The sequence below is a fragment of the Eleutherodactylus coqui genome, chromosome 1 (assembly GCF_035609145.1).
Source record: "Eleutherodactylus coqui strain aEleCoq1 chromosome 1, aEleCoq1.hap1, whole genome shotgun sequence".
Taxonomy (NCBI): domain Eukaryota; kingdom Metazoa; phylum Chordata; class Amphibia; order Anura; family Eleutherodactylidae; genus Eleutherodactylus; species Eleutherodactylus coqui.
In genome coordinates, this window is record NC_089837.1 from 97075704 (window position 1) to 97101210 (window position 25507).

General features: G+C 47.2%; 2 protein-coding genes across 13 annotated transcripts in view; one reads left to right on the plus strand and one right to left on the minus strand.

Annotated features, from left to right (window-relative positions):
- The window catches only part of FBXO36 (F-box protein 36), a 36089-nt gene extending 32850 nt beyond the window's left edge, over positions 1–3239 (minus strand). Inside the window, exon 1 of the mRNA XM_066598179.1 lies at positions 3100–3239. Within this exon, the coding sequence (XP_066454276.1) occupies positions 3100–3195 (96 nt within the window). The 5' untranslated portion in view covers positions 3196–3239. The remainder of the gene's footprint in view (positions 1–3099) is intronic.
- The window catches only part of TRIP12 (thyroid hormone receptor interactor 12), a 105109-nt gene that overhangs the window by 5742 nt on the left and 73860 nt on the right, over positions 1–25507 (plus strand). For 7 of the 12 annotated variants that reach the window (XM_066598166.1, XM_066598168.1, XM_066598171.1 and 4 more), the window contains exon 1: positions 3338–3849. The exons of 1 other annotated variant lie outside the window; for it this stretch is intronic. The gene's annotated coding sequence lies outside the window, so the exon portion shown is untranslated. Of the gene's footprint in view, positions 1–3337; positions 3850–25507 lie in introns of those variants that run through there. 4 more of the 12 variants (XM_066598170.1, XM_066598174.1, XM_066598176.1 and 1 more) reach the window with 1 other exon arrangement.

Genomic DNA, 25507 nt, shown 5'->3' on the forward strand with positions numbered 1-25507 from the left:
AGCATCATGCGTGTGCATTCAAACAAGCGAGAAAGTCGTGCGAGTTTTGTGCGTTGCGAGATGTTTGATTTACACGGGCGATTTTTCTCATGCAGCATGTCCTATTTTCGCGCGAGCATAGGAATAGCGCATGCAGCTGTGAGCTCTCCGCACATCGCAGAGACGGAGTGTCCGTGTGTTGTGCGATGCGAGCTGCGCTTGAGAATGTTGGCCACAACCCGCTCTCGCCCGTGGCAATACACCCTGAGGCTTACTTAGGCTGCCTGTCCACGGGCGATAGTTCATTGCGTTATCCCAGCGATAATCCGGCCGCGGGTAACGCAGTGAACGCTTTCCATAGCGCTGAAGTTGAAAACGCAGCTGCGCTGTCCACAAGCGGGGAATCATAGCGAGTCTCCGCTCGCAGGATTCAAATCGCAGCATGCCACAATTCTCCGTGGTGAGCCTATCTGTCAGATAGTCTCCCCGCAGAGAACTGATATGTCTGCTGAGAGGATCTGTGCAGGAGTTTGGGAGAAACTTGCATTTTATCAGCGGCAACCACACATACATAGAGGATTACTTAAAGTAGTCCTAGATATTCATGAGCTGCAGGTTAGCTACACCCCCTCCCCTGCCCTCCAGCCAGTGTATGCTTATTACTATGTATAGAAAGAAAGCTGCTGATCATTGGCTGGAGGGCAGAGTGGGTGTGGCCAACCTACAGCTCATGAATATGCAGGACTACTTCTGTGTCTGGCTGCTACTAATAAAGTATGAGTTTCTCCCAAACTACTGCACAGATCCACACAGCAGACATATCGCTGCAATCAGTGTGCCAGGGACTACCATTCGGTGCTCTCCGCAAAACCATGGTGACCGTCTTTTTCACCTTTGAGTGTTTGCGGATGTCGTGGAGCCTCCACTAGTAGCTTCACGTCCCATAAATCAGCAGCCATGTGTACAGTGAGATGACTTCACCCAGCAGGACTATTTTATCGTAACCTAAGGCCGGGGTTACACGACCGTATTGTAAAACGCTGCGTAAAAATTGTGTATTGTCGTGATTTTGCTCGCACATGCCTGCGCATGAACAGCGTATTTTAGGCACGCTGTCTTCCTGGTTTCTTCTTTTTTTAAACATTTTTTTTCTCAGGTCTCCTACCAACATGTGTAAAAATGCCGTATATGCGCAATATAATTGCATATAATCGAACGCACGTAGAGATAGCAATAGGGCTGTACGGGCGGAATACGCGGAAAAATAGAGCATGTATTTTACACCAGTACCATTCACAAGAATAATAAGCAAGTGCGAGCGGAACAATCGAAATCAGTGTATTCTCATCGACGCCATTCACCGCGTAATACGCAATGCGAATACGTTTGTGTGAGCCCGGCCTTACACCGCTGCACTACTTTTTAAAGCTCCCCCCCATACACGTTGGCACTTAGACTGCCTTTAGACGGAGCGATGAGCGGTCAAAAAAATCGTTGAGATAAGCGAAAGTAAACGATAATCGTTAAGTCTAAACGTGAGCGGACAACGAACGAGGATCGTTCACTTTTCGTTCGCCATTCATTTTAGGTGGGCATAAAAATCCTCTCTGGCTCATTCAGACCCTCTTATTCGCTTTTAGGCTGGGTTCACACGGGGCGGATTTGCCGCGGAAATTCCGTGCTGAATTTCACCGCGGCAAATCCGCATGCGGCCGCTAATCCTGGGATAAGCCAGCCATGTGGACGAGACTTCCACACGGGACGGCAAATCTGCTGCGGCTAATCCGGCAGAAACCGCCGCTGCGGCGCGGCTTTGCCGACCGCAGCCGCAAATTTGCCGACCGCAGCATGTCCATTCTTTTTTTCTTTCTGCTGCGGCCGCGCTCTCCTCTATGGGAGCGCCGGCCGCAGCGGAAGAGCGAGCAGCCATGCCGCTTCAAAGCTGCCGCGGGTTTTTCCGCGGCGGTTCTCCCGGCGGAAATCTCACGGTTTTTGCTGTGGCTATTTCCGTCGGGAATCCGCCCCTTGTGAACCCAGCCTTACAGGGACTGAACGATTCTCGTTTGAATGCGCCAACGATGCATCTACGTGTCTACACAGGCTGTACGAACGCGAAAGAGTTAGCAGTGACTCGCTCATTCGCGCCTTCAAGAGAGAATCGTCTTTTTTAAAAGGACTGTTAGTTGCCGGCGGACAACTGAGGGATCAGACGAATGTCTAATATATGTGAGAGCGGCTTAACGTTTGGCGCAGTGTCAGGCCGCGGTGTTATTCTTTAAAAGAAAAAACAAAAAAAACTCAATGGTTTTTCCAAAAAACACTACAGAGCCTTATTTATCAAAACTGGAGTGTCCGGCCGTTCTCTCACGGACGGGTCGGATTCTGCATGCGGGCCCACAGTGGAATCCAGTTTTTTCCCTGTCCCTTATTTTCTCTGTATTGCGGGTGACCGTGGACGCTCGCCATCGATCATGCGCAGATTTTTTGTTGTTTTTTCGTTGCTAGGGGTACCCGCAACCTATCTGCAATGTCAATATCAGATGGGCCGCACAGCTTCCATCGACTTAAACAAAAGCCGCCCATGCGGATATGCGAATGTTCTATTCTTTTAATGTGTGCGGAAGACGGCGGATCATCCGCATGGGGAACAATCGTGGACTCCGCAATAGAAATCCAGCCCTGTGAGACCGTCTGCCTTCTTGCCCCACATCAACCAATCACAGTGCAGCTTCCATTCTACCTCAGCAGTAGAAGAAATAAAAGCTGCGCTGTGATTGGTTGGTACGGGCAACACTGACAGATTGTTCTTTTCGAGAGTTTTAACGACGGAGGCCCAAATGCACCAATCCGCCCCCATGACATCCCTGCTAATTCTTCTATAGGCTTCTCGAACTGAACACCCGCGGATCTCCTGCTCTATTTTTTTTCCCTCCGGGACGTGAAAACTGTCCAAAATGTCAGCGGAGTTGTTTTCCCAGGATCCCACGTCTGTGCACTTAGTTGCAGCACTTCTGACTCCAGCACAGTCCCTCCTCTCTCCCCGCCCTCCTCCGTACACACACTACTGCCGCGGCCCGCATCCGCTCCCCCTCACACGGCCCGCTCCGGTACCGCACTGACCTCGCTGCGGCTGACAAGGATCTGGTAAAAGTCCTTGCTCGGGGCCGGAGCCTGCCCGCTACACTCGTACAGAATCTCCGGTAACAGAGTCGCCATCTTGAGACGCTCAAACGGTTTCCAAGGAAACCAGGGCGGATTACTCCTGCTTATCCACAGGGATCCCTGCGCTCAAAGGCGGAGAACTCCTCTGCAGATCCCTCCGCCTCGCATACATCCCCCGAACAATAAGCCCTGGACACATAACACTTCGTCTTGGGAACTCAATAGAGAGAGAGCGGCACATCGTGTGTAGTAACCGCCCGCTCGGCAAGGGTGACCCTGGCGGAAATAAACCGATTTCACGCAGCAGTGAGGAAACCGAAACCCTTCTTATTAACAGAGAAAACGACGGAAAATAAAAGACGATCTATAAAAGAAATCCAAAAAATCCCCTCAGCAGCGGGCGGACGGCAGGGTATTTATTCCTACACCCTGAGAGCGAGAACCGTTGGCACCCCGATCCTCCTCCCGGTAGTTCTTTACGGTCCTGCGTTTGTTCCCCTCCGTTTGTAAAAGTAGTTCGCGGAGGGATACCGGCTAGGCCGTGTTATAGGTTTTATGAAGTAGTGCGGTGCGGCCGCCGCTGCTGCGGAAGGATCGAGAGCTGTAAAGTAGTGCGCGGAGGGATCTGGGCCTCGCGTCCTCAGCTGATCGGTGAGAAGGAGCCGGAGAGCAGCGGAGACATCAGGGGGGAGTGCGGCGGAGACAGAGGTACATGAGCCGGCCTTCCAGGGCTCTCCGTATCGCTCGTAGCGCTGTATGCTACGTATATATATGTGTGTAATACGCTCATGTAATAATGCAGGACGGCGGTGTGCTGTGTAGGATCACCCATAACACATGTAGGCATTGTACACAGTGCTATACAATAGCCATACATGGCACCTACAGCACTGGGGCCTTGTGAGCACAGGAGGTCATTGTTGGGCCTGCTTCTGTGTCTATAGGCCTGGGTGCTGTATAGAGGTATATAGCATACCCCACTGCAGGAGGGGGGATTAATAACAATCCTATTATCCGTCCCAGTCCTCCTGTTTTCTGCCCCTATATGCCTATGACTTTGTGTATTAGGATGGTAGTTGGTGACACTCGTATGGCTTTTGTTTGTTTATGTCTTATGTATTGTATCCCTCTTGTGTAATAACCCCATATCTGCCGGTGTTTTTATGTCTACAGCTTCTGACCTTTTCTGTAGGGCCTTCTCTCACGTGATTCTAGGGATCAGTGATGTAGCAAGGATATAATTACACATTGAGTGTAGGGATCAGTGATGTAATGATATTATTGCACCCCCATATCCTGCACCTGGGATGTATAGCTGTCTATAGGAGCCAGGCTTTTTCTTTGTCACATACAGCTTCCTGTTATTGTTCTTCTAGGAGGATTTGGCCTAGTGACGTCCTAGGTGCTCTACCTGATCACATCCCACTTCTCAATCTGGTCACGGTGCCGGCTGGTATGGTAGGCCGGGGGAGGGGTATGACATGTCACACGGGTCAGTGCCAGGGCTTGTGACATGGACGTGGTGACTGATGAGAAGGGGGAACGATGATTAGGATGATGGCATTGGAGCCACGTAATAAGCAGATAAAGCTGCGAGGATCCTGGAGGAGGAGGGGGCTGCAGTCCATAACATGACAGCTTAGGAGATCTAGAAGGGGACAAAGCTCTGCATCTGGGGAGGAATGCTGCACAGCCGCAAAGAAAGGCTGAGCGGCGCTGGAGTGACCCCGGGGTCAGGGTCACTTCTGCTGGAGGGCTTACAGGACGAGGCTGCTGGAGACGCTTATCAGTACTGGAGGACTGGGGACTATTGCTTCAATGTGGGGGATCTTACCGCTACTTCTATGTATCCTCCTCCTTATAGCGCGCCTACGTATTTCACAGCAATGCTCTATATTGAGTTTGTCGCCAAATTCATGGATGGACATATAGTGTATATGTAACAATGTTACGGGGTCTCCGGGACTGAATTTTTTAATTTTTTTTGTTAGGGGCATGCAATGTTGTAAAATAAAGAAATAAGGCCGCGTTCACACCTGTTAGGGGGCAAAACGGGAATTCCATCTTATGTGGAACCGCGCCAAACAAATCCCATTGACCATATATTGGGTTGGACGTTTTTCATTGTACCGGACACGTTTTTATGCCGTAGTCGTAGACTTGCTCATCCCCATAAGTGGGTGTCCCCTCTTTCTACACAGGAGCCCCGGGCCCTCAGAAGATGCCGCGGTCATGTACTGTTTGTTGGGACCCCTCAACCAATCACTGGCTCAACCATTCGTTTCTGCAGTGACCAGATTGGAAGAAACGGGGGACCAACGAGGCAGATATAGATTTTTAATTTTTTTTTTGTAAGCCCCCTTTAATTCTCCAAGTGATTATACCGCCCATCAGAGGTCACAAGAACGCCTTTAATGGTAAATTTAGGCTTTGTAAACCGCCTCGCGCGTAATTCTTTTATGGGGCGCAGGCTGCTGGGACACCCTGAAAATGTGGTTATGTCGGGGAGGGCTATTCAAAAAAAATATTCGTTCCATCATGCCCACCTCCTGGCAGTTGAGTCTTTCCTCCCCAGTATGGCAGGTGACCGCACTACCTGGAGGGGAGGGGGGGGCGTAAGTGCTCAGCATATAGTGTGTTTTTTTTTTTTTTTCAGTATAAAAGAGGGCATTATTACTGATTGGGTCAGGAAAGGGGGCATTACTAGTAATGGGGGCATGAGGCGGCATTATTACGGTGCGCTTTCCTAAATTAGGTTACGAAGTGAAATCAGTGATCCGATTGGCTGGTTGCTTTGTGCGGCAGCTGCTCTTCTCTGGAGTTGTTTTGGGCTGCCATCACCTACGTGACGCCATGTCTCTTCAGCGCGTTGCGTGGCGTCACAGACTTTATGTTCGGCGTATGACGTGACGGAGCCTCTGGGCTTGCAGCTGGCCGCACGCAGACGTATCGCCTTCCATCCTCAGTCGGCCTCTCCAGACGGGCTGTGATTTTATGTACTGTCCTATTTTTGTCCGTGTCGGACAAGGGTGGGCGTGCGATGCCCGCGGTCCCCGGCGGATGGGAGCTGCGCCAGGGCATCTCCAGCACGACTCTCATGCGAACTTTATAAATCCTCTTCATGTAGGAAGCGTTGTTGGGGGGGACGGAGGGTCTCCTTGCAGAAATTGCTCGCTGCTTAACCCCACGTATGCCGGGGTATTGACTCAAATTACTACAAATATCCTCAGAAATGCTGGAGCGAATCAATATGTAGTGAGACCTCCGGAGCCTGTAAACCATCATGTCTACCCCAAAATAGGAGCAGCTTGTGCAAAAACAAGGTTTTTATTGTGTGTTTGTGTACATTAAAAAAAAAAAAATAAATAAATAATGAAAAAAAATCCTGAAAGAAAAAAAATATATAGTTTTTTTATTCTTTCAGGATTTTCTACTTTTTTTCTTATGTAATACAAGAAAAACCTTTTTTTTGCACAACAGGCTGTGTGTATATATGTATATATAGATCTCTCTATCTCTGTTTATTGTCTTTCAGAGGATTCTGGGATTCCTCTCTGCTTGCTCTGACCATTGAGGGATTCTGAGTTGTTGGTTTAGTAATGGGAGGCCCTGTTATCTGTTAGACTGTTGTCTGTCGGCCTTGGGGCTGTTGTCTCCACCATTTTAGTTACATGAGGCCTGGGTAGGAGGTGGTCACACTATACTGAGAATTACCTCAGGTAGACCAGAGCTGGCGGCAGCCAATCAGAGCTCCTGTTGCTAGCAGTACATAGAGTAGAAGCTGTCCTGTGATTGGTTGCTACGGACAACAAGGGCTCCTCGTCATCCATGAGGCCGGCGGCTGCTGTGAGGTAAACGTTTGGGTTAATGTTATGAAGCAGAAATGATTCTGTCCCCATATTGGAGTTATAGGAGTGCAGGGCAGAGACGACGCCTGCGGCCGGTGATGTGAGGTAAGTCGGGGCGTTGGGCCTCAGGTAATCTGTGGTGTCATGGCCTCGCTGGTAGGGCCGCTCACTGCACAGCGTTTACTGGGAATGGACGGCACACACATAGTGAACTGCTGGATTCAAATGGGCGGGTTTTTTTTCTTATATGGACCAATGCTGCGGGGTCTTTTTGTTTAGTTTTTCCCCTCTCCGCACATGGCCTATTCTGGTCCGTATTCCTGAGCCAAATAACCTATTGAAGTCTATGAGCGCAAAAAAATGACTTCAAACGCACACTACGTAGCATCCATGTTCACTGCATTTGTTTTTAATCTGCGGCCCCAGTTTCCTGTGAGTTGTGACCTGGGCCTTGTGGTGCGTGTTTATTTTTCGGGTTACAATTTCATGCCCCCGTGCCAATGAGCCCGTAATCTTTAATTTAGCAGTTTCATTTTTGCACCCGCACACGTGCTCTTTCTACTATTATATTTTTTATTCCAATTACTGCTGCAAAAAATGTTTTCTTTCTGTTTTTCTTCTATTCCCTTTGACCAGTTCCACACAAGCCTAATGCAGACCACTCCGAGTCACAACCCAAATTATGGGAATCTAGGATGTCTGATCAGACCGCGGCATGGTCAGCCTGGGATTAGGGTGGTTTTATATTATTTATTTTTTTAAATTTTTTTTAAATACAAAAAAGTAAATTTTTGTGGGCGTTTTTTTGAGCCAAAGCCAGAAAGTGGTTCAAGAGAAAATGAGGAAATAAACATTGTGTATGTGAAGCCATCCTAAGGGCTCCCACACACTTGGGGTTTTTTTAACGTTGCAATATCGCAGTTTTTTTTTTCTGAGATTGTCAGTGGGACTTTGTAATGTTAACGCATCGCTCAAAAATCACAAAGCACAAACTTGCGAGGTGTTTTTTTTTTTTAACAGAGTCCCATTGACGATCGCGTTAAAAAAACTCAGCGATATCGCAGCGTTAAAAAAAAAAATATGCAAGTGTATAGGAGCCCTGATACGGCACAGAATTGTACCGCGGGATGTTCAAGACTTTTTGCCATACTTTGGAAAATTCCACACATCTAAGGCCGCCTTCACACTGGCGAGAAAGTCGTGTGAGATCTGTGCGTTGCAAGACACAAATATGAAACCCATTCTTGTGGATGATGGTCATACACGTGGGCGATGTTTCCCCGCGCTGCAATGCTATGCAGGAAACACATCGCCGCATGTCCTATCCTTCTGCGATCGCACCGCCCCCTTTGAAAACAACATGAGAACTCCGCGATCCTCTGCCCCGGCGGGCATGAAGGGAATCCCCACAGTGATGTGGGACTGTTTCCACATGAAAACGCCTTGTATCCAGGGGTTTCACATGGATGGCGAGGGCGATATTGGGCCGTTAATCGCCCTCACCAGTGTGAAGGAGCGCTAAAGGTGGATTTTGACACAGAATTAAGAATGGCTTAGTGCTGGTGCCAGTTCTGCGTCTGGACCTGCAGCTTTTGGTGCAGATTTCCGCAAGCTGCAAACGTTGTGCTGTGGAAATATTCTGTCCCATGCGAAGACGTCTCGGGCCACTTACAGAGGGACTCGCGCTGATTTTTGCCTTAGTTCACATGTAGCCTCTCTCCTTTAGAGAATATGTCTGCAGCTTTTCAGCATGGAATCCACGTGAGCGACGAGCGAGCTGCAGAGTGTAAAATCTGTGGGTGGGGCGCTATAGACACCATTTACATACATTGCTGGTGGATGCCAGCAGTCTTGTTCCAAAATACCCTCAACCCCTTGCACAAAGCTGTAGTAGTTAGTGTGGGGGCAACACCATACACTTTAGGACAAGCCACAGCTGGACTCTGCATTGCCGTAAAAACCTGTCCTGATGCAACCCCTTTAGGACTTCCAGCTCATGCTTTTTCTTTTAAACACCCATTTTTAAATTTATATATAAATTTTCACACGTTTTATTGACATGCGTGATATATAAAAATATGCGTGAGAAAAAAAAAAAGTTATGAACCAAAAAAATGCACCCAAAGTGTGGCAAAAAGTGTTCATAACTCGCCATCGACCAGCAGCTGTCATTTGACTGCTATGTTTCTTGCTGTTAAAAAAACAAAACAAAAAAAGCTGCAAAGAAGCAACATTTTTCCCCAAACCAATATGAAACCACCTTTAGGCTTCCTGCCCACGGACGGAGTGGGATACACCCGTGGTTTTAGGATGCGGGGTAAACAAAAAAGTCCCCGCAGACGATCATAGAAAAATGCCCGTTTTTCTGCGGTCTTCATTAATATATGAATGGAGACCTCCCGCCACAGAAAATAGAACATGCCGCAAATTTTTTTTTTCTTTTACCGCGGCATAAATCTGCGGAAGAATCCCGCATGTGAGGACTGAGCCATTAGGTTCAATAGAACCTAATAGCTGCGCTATTACGCCACAGATTTACACCACGGGGAACGCAACAGAAATCTGTCTGTGGGAATTAGCCCTTAGTAGGAAGGTAGTGGTTAAAAAAAGTCTCCTGCGCTCAGGGTGCAGCATCACCAGTGTAGTGCTCTATGAGGGCTCCTTCACACTGGCAATCACGATTTTTGCTGCGTCAGTTCACACAATGATGCTTTTTTTCTGAGAATCTCACGCCACCGTCTGCCACTTTCTCGCACATGTTGAAAAAAAAAAAGCATTAGAAAATCCTATTGACTTTTTTTATTTTATAAGAAAAAGGCAACAGAAAGCAGACCTAAGCTCTCGCTCAATCCCCGCATGGTTCAGGTAGCTCAAGGTTGACTCAGCCTTCGGAGGTCAGTAAAATGAGTACCCAGCTCTCTGGGGGGGTAAAAGATAACTGGGGAAAGCAATGGCAAACCAGTCTGCCAAGATATGGTCACAATGTGACATCACCCTAGGCGCCAGTCAAGACTCAGTGTTTGCACCAGTGGACTTTACCTTTACCTAATGTTAAAAACGCATGGCATCAAAATTGCACGTTTATGCGATGTGATAGAAAGGAAGGTCCATAGGAAAACGTGGGTGAATTAAAAAAAAAATTAAAATGCAGAAATATAGGACATGCTGCATTTTTTTTTTTTTTTATTTTTTATTTTTTTTAGTTGCAGCATTGCATGAGTGAAAACATCGCAAATCATTGCTTTCATAATGCTGCATTTTCACTCTCCTGCATCACTCAAAAATTCACACGACTTTATCACAAGTGTGAAGGCACCCTGAGTGACACTTACTTTGAGAGAGATGGTCTGCGTACATACCCGTCCAAGGTTGCACGGTGTTGTGAAGAAGTCCACTCCAATAGGGTTTGGGGTAATGTCCAATTTATTGGTAAAAAACCCCCCGAACCACACTGTTACAAATGCATAAGACGTCGGGGTGTGACGCGGTTAGCAGCCTACAGTGACCCCTTTTATCAAGCACATATCTATAATGCTGAAATACCCAGATGTGCGGTTCGACCTTTGGCAAGGGGTTCCCTGTACATTCTCATCTGCGATCGGTATCCCACCCCACCAGCAGAGGCGCTGTCCGGATGACCTGTTTAGTCAAACCACCTTTAGCCTTAGTTCACACACAGCCGTATTGCTGCGGAATGCAAATCACAATTTTGCAGCCATGTACATTGCAATGGAAGTGGTGAATCCGCAGCATGTTGTATTTGTTGCGGATATGATGTAGGTTTCATTCCTTGCAATGTGATGAGTGAAACCTATAAAATAAGGTACAATAGAAAAATGGCGCTGTTGATTCTAACACACGTCTGCTTTCATCTTGCTTTGTACCTTAGAGAAGTAGGAGTTGGCACCTTCATCTCCACCTTATTTTTGCTCTGTATTGGGTTGCCCAGAACTACTAATCAGATTCCAGCTCACATTTTCCAGAGTCTGCAAAATTAAACCTGTGACCTTAATGGCCAAGGCCTCCGCTTTTCATTTTTGCTATTTTTTTTTTTATAGTGTTTACGTTGTGCTGAAACCCTTCTGATGGATGTTGCAGTGGTTTGCAGCATTATACTGTGTGCCGGGCATTTACACTTGTGTAGTAGTTTATAATACACATTTGATACTTGGCTGCCTATTGACAGATGTGCTCATCGCATGGTACCATAAGCAAGGACATCTCATTAGAAGCAGTTTTCATTCCCATAGAGTACATTGAAAAACCAAAACACAATATTTTACTTTCTATTCCTGTATGTGATTCTCTGGAGAGGTTTTCCCAATGGCTTGTGCTGCTGTCATATGATTCCATATTGATGCCAGGGATACACGGAAGAAATTCTGAAAATGGCCGTTCCTGTTTTGATTTATTGATAAAAGTGGTATTTCCCTAATAGTACAGGTGCCGAGCACAAGTTATTACATGACCAGTAAAGGAGCTATTTCCACCATGTATGCCCTATTCTGCTCCATGTCTGATAGATGCAGGTTGGACCCGTGGGGTCCTACCTGCTGAGGCAGCAGTACACTTGGCTGTTTCCACCACTCCGTGAGAGCTGCAGATATGTAGCCACCTCCCCATTGATGCTTCACCAAGTAGGATGGTTATACCATAAATGTCTAAGGTGGGTATGGTACATTTACACATAGCATAAATGGGGCAGATTTTCCGCTGCAGATAATTTGCATTAAAAAACACATAAAAATCTGCACCATTCTTGTGGATTTTGATGCAAATCTGCAACAGGCTTCACCCCCTCAATTGAAAAGGTGAAATATGCAGAACTGAATCGAAAAATGTGGGGACCATGTGTCTCTCTTGAATTGCTCTTTACAATTAAAGGGGCTTTCCAGGGAAATACTGTTGATGACCTACCGTCAGGATAGGTCGTCAATAGTCGATCAGCTGGGGTCCATCGCTCGGGGCCCGACCGATCAGCTGAGCGGGCACATGCTGTTAGCGCCGCAAATACACAGAGATCTGACTGGATGCAGCAGAAGCCTCCGCGACGGCTACTACATGGGAGATCAGTGTGGAGACTCCTGTACCAAATACACAGGTCGGAGCAGAAGCCTCCGCTCCGATCTCCATATAGTGGCCGGTGCTTCTAACAGACATGGCTCCCTTTGATTTCAGTGAGGGCTGTGCTTGCAATTACAAGTGCCAGCCACTACACAGAGGTTGGCACGGAGACTTCATTTGCCCGCTTAGCTGATCGGACCCCAGCTGATCAACTATTGATGACCTATCCTGATGATGGGTCATCAATAGTATTTCCCAGGAAAACCCCTTTAATGTAGTGGACCTATCTCACCTTTATGCATCTTTCTCTGGGAATGGAACATTATAAAATGGCCAAAGAATTTAAAAAAAAACAAAAGAAAAAAAACCTTCCTAGGTTCCTGTTTCCTGTCCATGGGACTGGTTGTAAGGTGCTGCAGTAGCTCCTGAAACCACCCATCTGGTGCTGCGGCATAGTTTCAGAATTATGAATAGAGAACCAGTATTTTAATATCTGTAAGCTTCTTGGAGTTTCGCCAGTACAGCCATGGCTGTGATTGGTTCACCAAGCGCTGCATTGGATTGGCTAAGCAGTGGCCAAAGAACCAAACACAGCCATCGCATTTGTTTATAGAGCGCTGCATTGATTGGCTGAGCAGTGCTCGAGAACCAATCAGAGCCGTCGCTTCCTGGAGGTGGGATTTATAAATGCTGTAACCAGGAAGTGATCTGTGGGCGGCTGAGGACTGCAAGAAGCGTGTTGGAGCCCCGAAGAGCAGCAAAAGGGATCTAAGTAATCCTTTTTTTTTTGTAATGCAGCTGGGGCTTATTTTTGGTATAGGACTTATATTTCAAGCCACCCCGAAAAGTCAGGGCAGGACTTATTTTCAGGGAAACAGAGTAGCTGTCAGTAGAACAGTACTTCAAGCTAGCAATCCCACCTAGTAATTCATTTAGTTTAATCTCTCATGGGCGTGATGGCCTTTTTAGACAGAACAAGACTCATTTGCCTGAGCGAGCTGCTGATGTCACCAACCTGTTTGCGCTCAGGCAGTGTGTTTAGACTGCGCACCTAACGTTTGTTGTCCAGTCGTTGGCGCCTTGCTGTCTTTTTTTCACGCCTGCTTTCCTGCGGCACGGAAGCAGTGACAGCTGCATCTGTGCTGCGGATCCGAACGTCTTTCATTGGCTTCAGTGGATGCCGCGGAAGCTGTCTGTGTGGGAAAAGCGCACAAAAATTGAGCATGCTGCTGTTGTTTTCCCACGTGTGTGATCCGCACACAATGGGAAAATGACATCCGCAGGTATTTAATTACCTGTGGGTGCCCAATGATTCCCTATGGGCGTGGGTCTCGGGAGACCCGTGCGGATTTAATCTATTTTATCCCCTGGACATTGGGCCTTAAACTTCTATTTATTTATTTTTTAAGTACTGACCTACATAAAAAAGGGCCTCCTAGTCCATAGATCTGGCTACAGAGCTGAGGAGGTGAAGGGTATTCCTGCCTTTTCAAGAGATCTGTGAGTTTCCTGTTTGGATGAAAGGTGGGCTCTCTCATGGGCTCATGGGAAACAGATGACTGGCAAGTAATCTTGTTTCCTGCTTCCTCCTCCTCCGCACTGCCTCGTGTCTTTAGCAGCATTTAGACTGAACAACGATAGTTAAAAAAAAAATCATTAAAACGAGCGAAACTTGACAATTATGTCGTTGGCTCGCATTTAAACTAAACGACAAATGAGAATCGTGCGGGTCGTTGGTCAGTTTCAGCTGACATAAAAATCAGCTCCAGCTCGTTAACTTGTTGTGACGGTTCAGTGTTTCCCATACACTGAAGGATAAGTGAACAAGAACTGCACCAGTCTCCCCAAGAAGCGCGCGGTCTAAACACACTGAGCAAACGAGCCGGTGAGGACGTGTTCAGTTGTAAAGGGGTATTGCTGTAAGACAGCGGGCTGCAGCAGGAACCTCTGCCCTGTCTGCGGTACGATAGAAGGATTGCGCACATGCCCGTTCCTCAGCCATTGGGCTTGTTCACACGGGCATAAGCGCATTTCGTTGTCATAAATATGGCGCATGAAAGTCGCTTATGCCTGCGTATTTTGACCACTCCTATGTGTTTTTGTTTTTTTTTTCTCGGACAAATAGTGTGTATTCACTGTGTATTAGCGCTGGCTCATTCTCCCCATTGGCGTATGGAGGTGCGTAATACGAAGCATGTCTTAATTTTAGTGTGTATTTTTTCATGCAGTTGAACACGGCATGAAAGAATATGCTCATGTAAACAAAACCCATTGAGCTAAAATGAGCGACCGGCGTCTGAGTGATCCCTCGCTCAGTACCCGGTCTGCTCCTCTGTTTACGTGGGTCAAAATCGCCCTTCAGACTGGTTTTTCAGCTGATAGTTGGCTTGTGTCCAGCCACCCTAAAGGTATATTTACACCTAGTGAAAATGCTGCTGGTTTTTCCGCATCAGAAAATTTTGTGGCAAAATCCACAAAAGACACTTCTGCATCACCTGACCGCGGCGCTGCGCTCACTAGAGGCCGCCAGGTGAAGGAAGCGCTGAGAGCGTAAAGACTTCGGAGGTGGGAGGGAGCGCAGGATCTTCTCAAATCGGCTGTAGATTTTCACTTGGTGTCTTTTGTGGAAATGCTGTGGATTTTGCAGTGGAATTTTCAGCTGCAGAAGCATCCCCTAAAATGGTAAAGGTCAGCAGGAGATAAACACTATTATTCTTTGCAGAATTTCTATAGCGCTGTTTGTCAGATCCTCTGCATGATCCTAAAATAAACAGCAATGGCAAAAAGTTATCTTCTGTTTTGCTTTTATCATTTCATTGATAGGCTTATTGTTCCTTTAAATGCACTGTGTACATTGTTATATCCTATCAATAGTTTAGTATTTCAATAGAATGGGGTAAAAGAGCAGTTAGGCCTTGTTTATCAAAAAGGCCAAACTAGATTGTTGTTCTTAAAGGGCCACACGTCTCTGTGTGTGTTACTTAGTTATCTCTTAGCCTCTTTTTCCTTAGGCGCCCTGTCTACGGGCGTGCTTTCGCCGGTGAATCACGCCGTCTGAAGCGTTGCTATGGAAAGCGTCAGCCCCTGTCCACGAGCTGAGAATCATTGCGATTCTCCGCCAGCATGCTGCGAATTGCCGCGATTCTCCGCGGTCAGCCTATCTGTCAGGCTGACAGCGAAGATCCGTCTGCCGGCTCTTGCTCCCGGGCGGCGGAGATCCACTGCGGGATACTGCAACGCCCATGGACAGGGGGCCTTAAAATGGTTGTGATGTCAATTATGACTAGCTCTGATCTACTTGGGGGTGTTAGTCATTTTCTAGACAATTTGTCAGTCATTCCTGTCAGTTACTGATTATCACACAGCTCTTGTCACACAGTTATAATGGAGGATATCACAGCTCATTATCCTGACTGTATACTTATGGCCTTTAGCTTATTTAGGAGAATATAGAAGGTAATGATAATTCAGCTGTCCCTCCAGGAGACCAGGATGGTATAACCTGTAGCTAACACTATGCTGATGCATCATGGGATTGATTGAAAGTTAAAAAAAAAAAAACATTATTAAGGTGTCTTATAAGCATCAGACAGGCATGTGGCTGGAGTATACAGGGAAGAACTCCAGAGTGTGACAGACAATCGGAGGGTGGTCGGGGCGTGCAGACATGGAAAAAGTGTGTTCCTCCGAGCAGCCCTTAAACTTTTGGAGGAGTGGATCATACCACGCAGTGAGTAACTGAAGCGGTGAATTCCAAAGTGATTTATGTACATTTTTCCAAAGAAATTGATGTAAGAATGTTAGCATAGTTTTCATGATGCCTTCAGTATAATTAGCAACATGTTATAGCCAAAATCACTCAAACACCCACAAAGCATTCACTGCAAGGATCCTGTTTTATTTCAAAGGGTCCAAAATTGGTGTCTGTATATTATGAAACCGTTTCCTCAACAAAGAAAACTTTGCACTGAAGGTGGCTCGGAGGTGTTAATATCCGTAGTGCCGTACAATACATGTGAATGGGGTTCAGACTCCGATCTGTGGGCCGCGCATTTGGCCACTTTGGATTTGAGGACATGCTGCTGTTTTTCCTGTTCTCTTCAAACTTGCTGTGGATCTCGCTTTAGTAATGCAAAGCATGACTCCTGAGGCTAATTGGCCAGTAACGCATGCATGTTATGGCGCTCTTACACAGGAGGATTATGAGGTCGGAGCGTTCCTTGGAACATCCGTTCACCCAACAATCTGGCTGTGTAAAAGGGACCAGTGATCTGCTGACAAGAGAGCAAGCGCTTGTTTGTCGGCTGACCAGCTTGTGTATGTGAGCATAAAAATGCTTGCTGCTTGGCTGTGCATCTCAAATAGCAGGGAGACTTACAGCCTGTGAGGACGAATGTGCATATTAGCGATCGTTCATCTTGACTCAGATTCTTGGCTCATGTAAAAGAATAGGTGTCGACCGTCTCTCCTTGCATTTTAGGCCGCATGCACACGGACAGGTTGGAGACCACATGCAGAATCTGGCCCTGGCAGTAGCGTTATTGGACATGCACATTACAGATTTTATTACTTTTTTTTTTAACTCGTGCTTTTCCAGCGTCCTCGCCTAGTGATGACGTGGAATCTACGACCTTTCTGCAATGTTAATTGCAGAAGGGACGCGGATCGGACGGCTTGTATTTGCTTCAATGGAAGCAGTCCGCGCGGAATCCGTGCAAAACAGCGCATGCTGCGATTTACTTTACTTTACTTTTATTTCTTTCATCCATAAGCGGAAACTGCAATTGGTTTCTGCTCGTGTGCACGTAGAATCACTTTTCCATAGCATGCTATGGGTGCTATCTGCTGTGGAATCCAAAGGTGGACGCCCGATCTGGATTCCAATCTGCAATCCAAAAAGGCCCGTGTAAATGCATCCTTAGGCTGGCTTCACACAGTGCGGAATTGCCACAGAAATTCTGCCTGCCATTTGCAAAAATCTTGTCAACGCACTGCGGACAGTCCGCTGCAGCCGAGCCCAGCTGAAACTGACATGCCACGTGAATTCATATCCGCAGCATGTCAATTGTATTGCTGTTTCCACTGGGGGCTCTCTATGGGGAGAGATTTCAGCAGCAAGAATACAGGCGGACAAACTGCATCAAACCTGCCCTGAATAGCTTGGGTTTTGAAGCTGCCTTTCTGCTGCGGAAATCTCACAGAATTTCTATGCAGTCCCGCTGCCGACATTACGCAGGATTTCCGCCCTGTGTGAATCCAGCCTTAGGCCTAGAATTCGGCCCGTTTTTAAAAGGACCATATTTGTGGATTGTGCTTTTGTGGATTGTATAATCTCTGTATTTTCCAACACCTTCCTGATGATGTTGGGAGGAGAACATGGAGCAAGCCCTAGAGCTCAGCCTGCTCCGTACCCAGAAGCTACTGGATGGATTACCCAGCTGATATGCACCTGCAGTGGTCAGGATTGGCGATAATGCCCTCAGTCCCCTGGTTGGCCCTGTGACACACTTGCAGGGTGCCAAATAGTTGTCATGGCAGCTGGAGGCCTACTGAAGCTTCCAGGCCTGCCATCATAGTGCTCCTATTAAGCCTTAAAACAAGGCCTAAGAGAACATGGGGAGGCACAGCACATAAGTATTGCCAGGCATTACACAAGAGATATATTACACGTTCAAGTCCTATTTAGGGACTGATATAAAAAAAAAGGTTGTGTTTTATTTATTTATTTATTTTTTTAAACCTCCTTTTAAAAAAATAAAATAAAAAAAATCTCTATATATTTATTAATCACAGAGTTTGCAAAAGTCAGAGCTATTAAAATATCACGTTATTTAGCGGTTTGATAATTGAAAAAATGTAATGCCAGTTACGGTTTTTTGTCTTTGTCAGGTGTTCTGCTACCATCCCCCAGCTCCCCTCCATTCTCAATACATGTTCCAAAAGATGATAGAATAAAAAAATATATATATCTTGTGGCCGTTGAATGAAAAATACAAACTTATAGCTCTTGAAAGGTGGGGATAAAGCAGTTTAAGGGCTTATTTCACGACCAGCCGATATACCCATCTGATCTGTCTTCCCCTTTCCTCCCCCCTCACCGGCTCTCTGCCTCTCTCCTCCCCTCTGGCTGTTTGCAATTGGCGGAGTGGAGCTAAGCTCACACCCTCTCCATGCCCCTTGTCTGCAGCCAGCAATGGGAGGGTCTGAGCAGAGCTTAGCCCCACCCCGTCCCCTCCCATTGCAAACAACCAGAGGGGAGAAGAGGGGCAGAGAGTCGGGGAGGGATTAGGGGAAGACTGCTTAGATAGTAGCGTATGCCGGCCGGCTTTAAAAAAAAAAAAAAAACCGTGGCTGATGCATGTAAATAGGCCCTGAGGCAATTTTTTTTTAAACAGGCTATTTTCACGTGTGATTCTGTTTAAAAAAAAAATAAAAATTTGATGCCCAAAATGTGTTCCACATGCTTGAAAATTACTTGTAAAATCTCAGGTAAAGGAGTAGGATATAGGTCTGCATTCCTGTGATCTATATCGCATTTGCCCGTGTACATGCAGCCTATTCCTTAGTCTAGCACCTTTTAAAGGGGTTTTCCGAGTCTTTCTTTCATATATTTATGGGCTCACCATGCCCAAAACTATATAAAAGGAATCTACTCAACGTAGGGGGCGGACTGCCTTTACGAAGGTCTACCGCTGTGGAGTCTCACATGTGACGTCACCTGGCTTTTAATGTCCCATAAACCTGTCATGCGGGTGCCTTAATTGTAAAAACGCCGAACTAGGTTTACAGGACTTCGGTAGGTTTGCTGTCCTTCCATTAGCTTTGTCACCGCTGCAGCCGATGTAAACTGAGACTGCAGCGGCGGGAGAGCAGCATGCAGCAGGAAGTGTGGGTGGAATAAAGAAACGTCCATGCTCATCTCGTCCCCCACTGCCGCCCCTTTAACCCTGGCATATGATACTCACTATGTATTGTTTGTTCTTCTATATCTTATTAAATCTGCTTTACTTCCTCTTGCAAAAGTTTGTAATAAATCTCACTCGGATCTGACTAAATGCTATGAAATGATTAACTCGCCTGCGTTGTGTTTAGGAGTTCAGACAATTGATGATGGATCGACCTCTCCATTCCTTTCAGGGACACCAAGCATTTTGATGACTATTCCAATATTTATTAATGACCGTAGATTAGAAGGAAGCCCCACCAAGTCTGCTAAATATATTAGGAGTGTACAAATATGTAGAATTGTCCACATCTATAGCCGTTTCTCTATAAAAGTAAAGTGGAGCGTTTGTTCCCTGGCGTCAGCCAATATACCGTATATGGAAAGGTAGCTCTTTTGCCGTGCCTACTGTCCCTTTAATTCCTATGCAGCCCTCGGTGTTTGTGGCTAGCTGGGTCTATTTTTAACATTGCAATCTGCATTCAATATTTATGCTCCACGTGTGAACTTGCAGCGGGTCTGACTCCATGCAATGGATAGAATTGGCCATGCCGCTGTGAGTTAACCTGTGCCCTGCCTGGACTGGCTACGTGATTTGAAATGTATGTCCTTCATTGTTCGTGTGAGTCTTGTAGAGGCCTCAGCCATTTTATAGCACTGGCAGGCAGACTAATTTTGGATGAGGGGGAAGTCGTAAGTCCAAAAGATAAAGAATCTTGGTTTTGTAGCCTAAATCTTATTTATTGCCACACGTTGTAAATCAAGTGGGATTTCACATGCTCCATGTTCCTTATGTAGTAAAACTTTTAGATCTTTTTTTTTTCTCAGTGGGTTTACTGACACTACTTAAAGGGCCACACCAGAGATTTTTATCTAAATTATTATTTTTTTGTCATTTATTATGTAGCTAACCCTCCAGTATAAATGTGAGCTTGTGTTACCTTGCTTAGTTTGTCTTTCTTTCTGAATTTCCGGTCCTCCAGCCGCCCTACAGCAATTCAGCGATACTCTGCCTAGGAGCAAGAATACATGGGAACGAGTGTCGGGCATCATTTGCCTGACACTCGTCCCGTGTCAAAGGGCCTTAGGCTGGAGTCACAAAGGGCGGAATCCTGCTGGAAATCTCATGGTTTAGCCGCAGAGAACAACCGCGAGATTGCCGCCAGGAAAGCGCAGCTTCAAAACTTGTGGCACTTAGCCGTGGGTTTTTTCTCCATAGAGGAGAGCGCGACCGCAACGGCAAAAAAACTTGACATGCTGCAGCCGGGGAATTTGCGCTGCAGCTCCGGCTTTGCCACAACTGATTCGCTGCCCCGTATGGACAATATTTTTGACAAATCTCGTCCACATGGCTGGCTTATCCCAGAATTAGCGGATGCAACCGGATTTGCCACAGTGGAATTCTGGACAGAATTTCCGCGGCAAATCCGCTTTGTGTGCGCCCAGTCCTAATGCTGAACTGATGAATTATGGGATTGATTGAAAGTGAAAGTAAAAAATCTCACCAACAAGATGGTGCCTGGTGAGCATTAGATAGGAGATTACACTGCAGGGAAGTGATTGCAGTATACATGGGAGACTCCACAATCTGACGGGCAATCGGGTGGTGGTGGGGAGGGGGGGGGGGGGGTCGGGGAGGATGAAAAAATGTGTTTGCACAGGAGTGGTTTTTGTAAAGAAAAATTGGCATGCCTGCATAGTAAGCATTATACTTTCATTATTATGGCTGTGCACATGTCCTGATGCTGAACACAATTTAGTGTTGTATGTGGTTTTTCTTATAACTGTATTTTTATATCTAAAGCTGTAGATAAGATAATGAACGAATATAGCATAAGCCATGAGATAGGGCAGGGGTGTCAAACTCCTTTTCATCAAGGGCCACATCAGCCTTATGGTTGCCTTCAAAGGCCGATTGTAAGGGCTTATTCATATGTGCGTATATCGGCCGGGTTTTCGCGCTTGGCCGATATACGCTGTCCCTCTCTGCAGGAGGACTGGACGGGAGCAGTGCACTGAGCTCTCGCCCCCTCTCCGCCCCTCGCCACTGTAATGGGAGGAGCTAAGTTCCGCCCCCTCCCATTGCAAATGGTGGCGAGGGGCGGGAGCTCAGTGCACTGCTCCCGTCCCGTACCCCTACAGAGAAGGACAGTGTATATTGGCCGGCCGTGAAAACCCAGCCGATATACGCACATCTGAATGAAGCCTGTGACTGTATAAATGCAGCTACTCCTTTATCAGCTGGCTGAGTAGTTACATTTATAGTCTTAAAATTACAATTGGCCCTTTGAAGGCAACCATTAGGCCCCTCTCACACACAGCATCGGCAAAACGCCGTGATTTTGGTTGTGGCTTTTTTTATACGATTTTTATTTATTTTACTGCCAATTTCTGGCGCAGGTTACTACGTCCGACATCGGTTTTTAACGCACCCCATCATTGAGATGAGGTGCGTGTAAACACATGTCTGAGAGGCCCCATTGAACTCAATGGGAGCGTTATACCGTGGTAAACACATTTGTGAGAGTGGCCTAAGGCTAAAGATATTGTTAAATAACCCAAGACACCACATCTTACACTATCCTCATCCTTTTATCAGGTTCTGAAAATGGCAACAGGCACACAACATAATGCAAGTACGACCAGTCAAATATATTCAAATTTTTAAAAATGTTTGCCTATCTTGTTTTCTGTCCAGATGTCTGACACAGTTTTCCTGTGTTCGGGTATGTCTATCTAGTTTTAGGTCTTGTGTTGTGGCAATCCGTAACACAGCATGGAGGCTGTCATCGGTGATCTGTGCTTAGTCTGGTTTCAATTCATTATTGAGTGTCCACAGAGGTAGGTGCTCCCAAACATGGAAGGAACATGGGTAGCATGAAGTCGGAGTTGTGGTGTCAAAGCAGGGGGGCAGTGAACTGTAAGGCCTAATTCCCACGGGCGGATTGCCGCAACGTATCACACGGCGGAAATCTGCGGCGTTGCCCCGCACCTATTGGGTTCTATTGAACGTAACAGCGCTATGCTCACGGTGTGGAATTCCGCCCCGTGAAATAACCCGTAATCACCCGTGGCATGTTCTATTTGCTGCGGGCTTCCATGGCAGTCAAACACTTCCCTGCCCACCGACGCCCGTGACGCGTCATGCGCTGTACTGCTTATGCGCGCTGTCACGGGAGGCGGGACATCAAGCAGCGGAACTGGAGGTGAGTATTGGGTCTCTGGGGGGGGGGGGGGGGGGGGGGGGGCGCCGTGGTGGACTCCGCTGCTGAATTCCGCTTGTGGAGCCCGTCACGGCCGTGGGCACTAGGCCTAAGGGTCCTCTATTTTAGCATCCTCAAACTTTGCTCTGAATATCCATCAACTCCTCCTGAAGATGATGTTGTGCACTGTTGACGTCAGCGGTGACAGGATTGGCAAAGCTGGAGTGCTGTAGTCTAAAGTCAGAAAGGCGCTGGTTAAACTCATCAATTTACTGACCTAATTTGGTAGCCCACCAAATGCATAAAAAAGAGATGCTCTGACTGAACAGGAAAGGGGGCAAGATTGTCCTGGTCCAGTTGGGACTTCCATAAGTGATGTTTACACTGTAAGGGCTCATGTCCACGGGTGGGTTTGAATTTCGGGATCCGCGTAGGGCACTCGTGTAGATGATTCGCAGTTCAAGCCGCCCATAGACTATTCATAGGGAAAGCAGGAGATTTGGGGAAAAAATCTCCACCGCGCACGCGCAGCGAGGGTGTGCATGCCGGCAGGCCCACCCACATGAACAGAGGAGACGACGCCGGTGACCTGCACGCATCCGGACTGGTACTGGGAACCTGCGGCGAGGCTCCCACACACAGAACCTGATCCGTCCGTGGACTTGAGGCCTAAAGCTGTGATCATGTTAGACATCTGCGTGATGACTTGTTTGCATGCCTGCAGCCTCGCATTCAGCTGGAGACATTCGGTTATGCTACACAGAATAGCAAAATCACACAGCCAGTTTGCATCTTGACAGCTCAGCCAAGGGTTTCCTTTACTTTGCATGAAAAGTGCAGTTTCTTCTCTTATGTTAAAAAAAATCATTTAAGGGCCATGTTCCTTCTCAGCCCCCTTACTTCTGTATGGTACGGCACGTCTCCATGCTCCGAGACAATCTCCTGTAAAAACATCTGGAACTGGCGATGATTCAAGCTACGTGTCCGAATGAACTTTACTGCTTTTCTTCTTGACCGTGATCCTACCTCGTTCCAGAACCTGCCCACACAGAGCTTCCTGATGGGTATTGCAATGATGCGTTATCAGTAACTGTTTTGCGTTTTTTCCTTCAGTAGTCCACCCATGCCTGTTTGGCTCCACCAACCTTTTCCAGGGTAATTTTGTTTACATAGACTTCTCTACTGCTACAAAAATGTCCTTCCCTGTTGTCCCATGAATAGGAATTCCCTCCAAGAGCTCCTCAGTGAGAAGTGCACCTTCACACCTCTTATAAAAATGGGTAGATGCTGTATCCATGTTGTCTGTGCTTTCATCAACCGCTAATGAAAAAGCCAGATAGCTGCTGCCTTTTCAGCCAGCTGTGTTGTCAGATTCCCTGCTGGTTCCTTAATGCTGTTTGAAATGGTGTTCCTTGACAAACGGACATTTTTAAAGCTCTGCATCTGAACGGTGAGCAGCTGCTCACACACCTTTTGGCATGCACTGCTTCAAAAATGTATCGAAGCTTGAGCAATTTCTTCATCCACAATAAGGCCGACTTCACACTGGCGATAGCCTATGTTGCCTCGCGAGAGTGAGTGAAAGCACATGAAAATGAAACCAATGGTTTCATTCTCATTTGCGATGCCTTCACTGCACACTCGCAGCGCTAAGAAAAAAAATCTGTGCTACTGCCCATTGTCTTCAATGGGGCCAGCGCCAGCGCCAGCCCCATTGAAAGCATAGGGAGTACATTGCGCTCCCCTAACACAGCTGTGACAGCTATTGCAGGGGATTCCTTCACCACCACAGGGCTGAAGGAATCCCCTGTTACAACTGCGGCAGAGGTCCACGATGCTATCCCATTGATTTCAATGGGGACAGCGCTGCTGCCACCCCACTGAAGGCAATGAGTTGTAGGCATCCCCAGCAGTGATGATTTTCTGGGAAGGGCTTGAAATATAAGCCCTTCCCTAAAAATCATCCCTAGCTCTAAAGAAAAGTAAACAAAAAAATTTAACTCTCCTAGACGAGCTGTCCAGTTCTTCTCTCTGTCCCCGGCAGTCATCTCCTGTCTTCTGAAGCCCGGGAATTGAAAAATCCCCACCTCCAGAAAGTGCTGTATCTGGTTACAGCGCTCAGCCAATCAGTCATTGAATGACAGCTGAGCACTGCCTGTGATTGGTCACAGCGCTCAGCCATTCATTTATGGTCCCCGCGGGGATGAAGGAATCCCCTGCCATAGCTGTCACAGCTGTGTCAGGGGAGCGCAATGTACTCCCTATGCTTTAAATGGGGCCATTGCTGCTGCCGCCTGCCAAATTGAAAACAATGGGCAATAGCGCAGATTTTTCTCATTCTTGCAAATGAGAATGAAACCATTGAAAATCGTTTGTTTCATTTTCATGCACTTTCACTGGTTTATCGAGCGCCGGCTGTGATTGGCTGGCGCTCGATCCAATCACAACGCTAACTAATGGTGGGGGAATTCAAACCCAAGCAGAGAGATAACAGTGGGGAGAATTTCAAAGCAGCTTGCCGCACCGCCGGGGATACCATAGCCCCGAGGACACAGACGTATTGCGTGTGGTTTTTTTGGGGTTTTTTTTTTTTTTTTAAACCGTGTTTCCCCGAAAATAACACACTGTCTTATATAATTTTTTTGCCCCCCAAAAGGTTACGTTGTATTTTTTTTTGGGGGGGGGGCCTTATACTCACCTGGTCCACAGCGTCCCTATGGCTCCCGATGTCCGGCGGTGCGGCGGCCTCCTCGTCTCACAGCTGATCTTCTGCTGAGGACGGGGCTTTAAATACCCCGCCTCCAACAAAGCGAGCGCTGTGATTCGCTCATTGAGCGCTGGCAGCCAATCTCAGCCATTCAGTGAATGACATCACTGGCTGTGATTGGCTCATCGAGCACCGGCTTTGATTGGCTGCCAGCGCTCAATGAGCCAATCACAGCGCTCGCTTTGCTGGAGGCGGGGTATGCAAAGCCCTGTCTCCAGCAGAAGATCAGCTGTGAGACGAGGAGGACGCTGTGCCGCTGCAGCGTCGCCGGAGACCATCGGGACGCCGCTGATCAGGTGGGTATTGGGTTTTTGGGAGGGGGGGGGGTGGCACCTGAGAGAGGTCCTATTATGGGGGGGAGGCCTTATATTTCAAGCCTCCCCCAAAAACCTGATGGGTCTTACTATCGGTAGTCTAGCTAGGCTTATACTCGAGGCACCTAGTTTTCCCAGTTTTTTGGTGGTAAAATTAGGTGCCTCGGCTTATACTTGGCTCAGCTTATACCCGAGTGTATTTGCGGTATTTGCTTTCCTATCTTTCA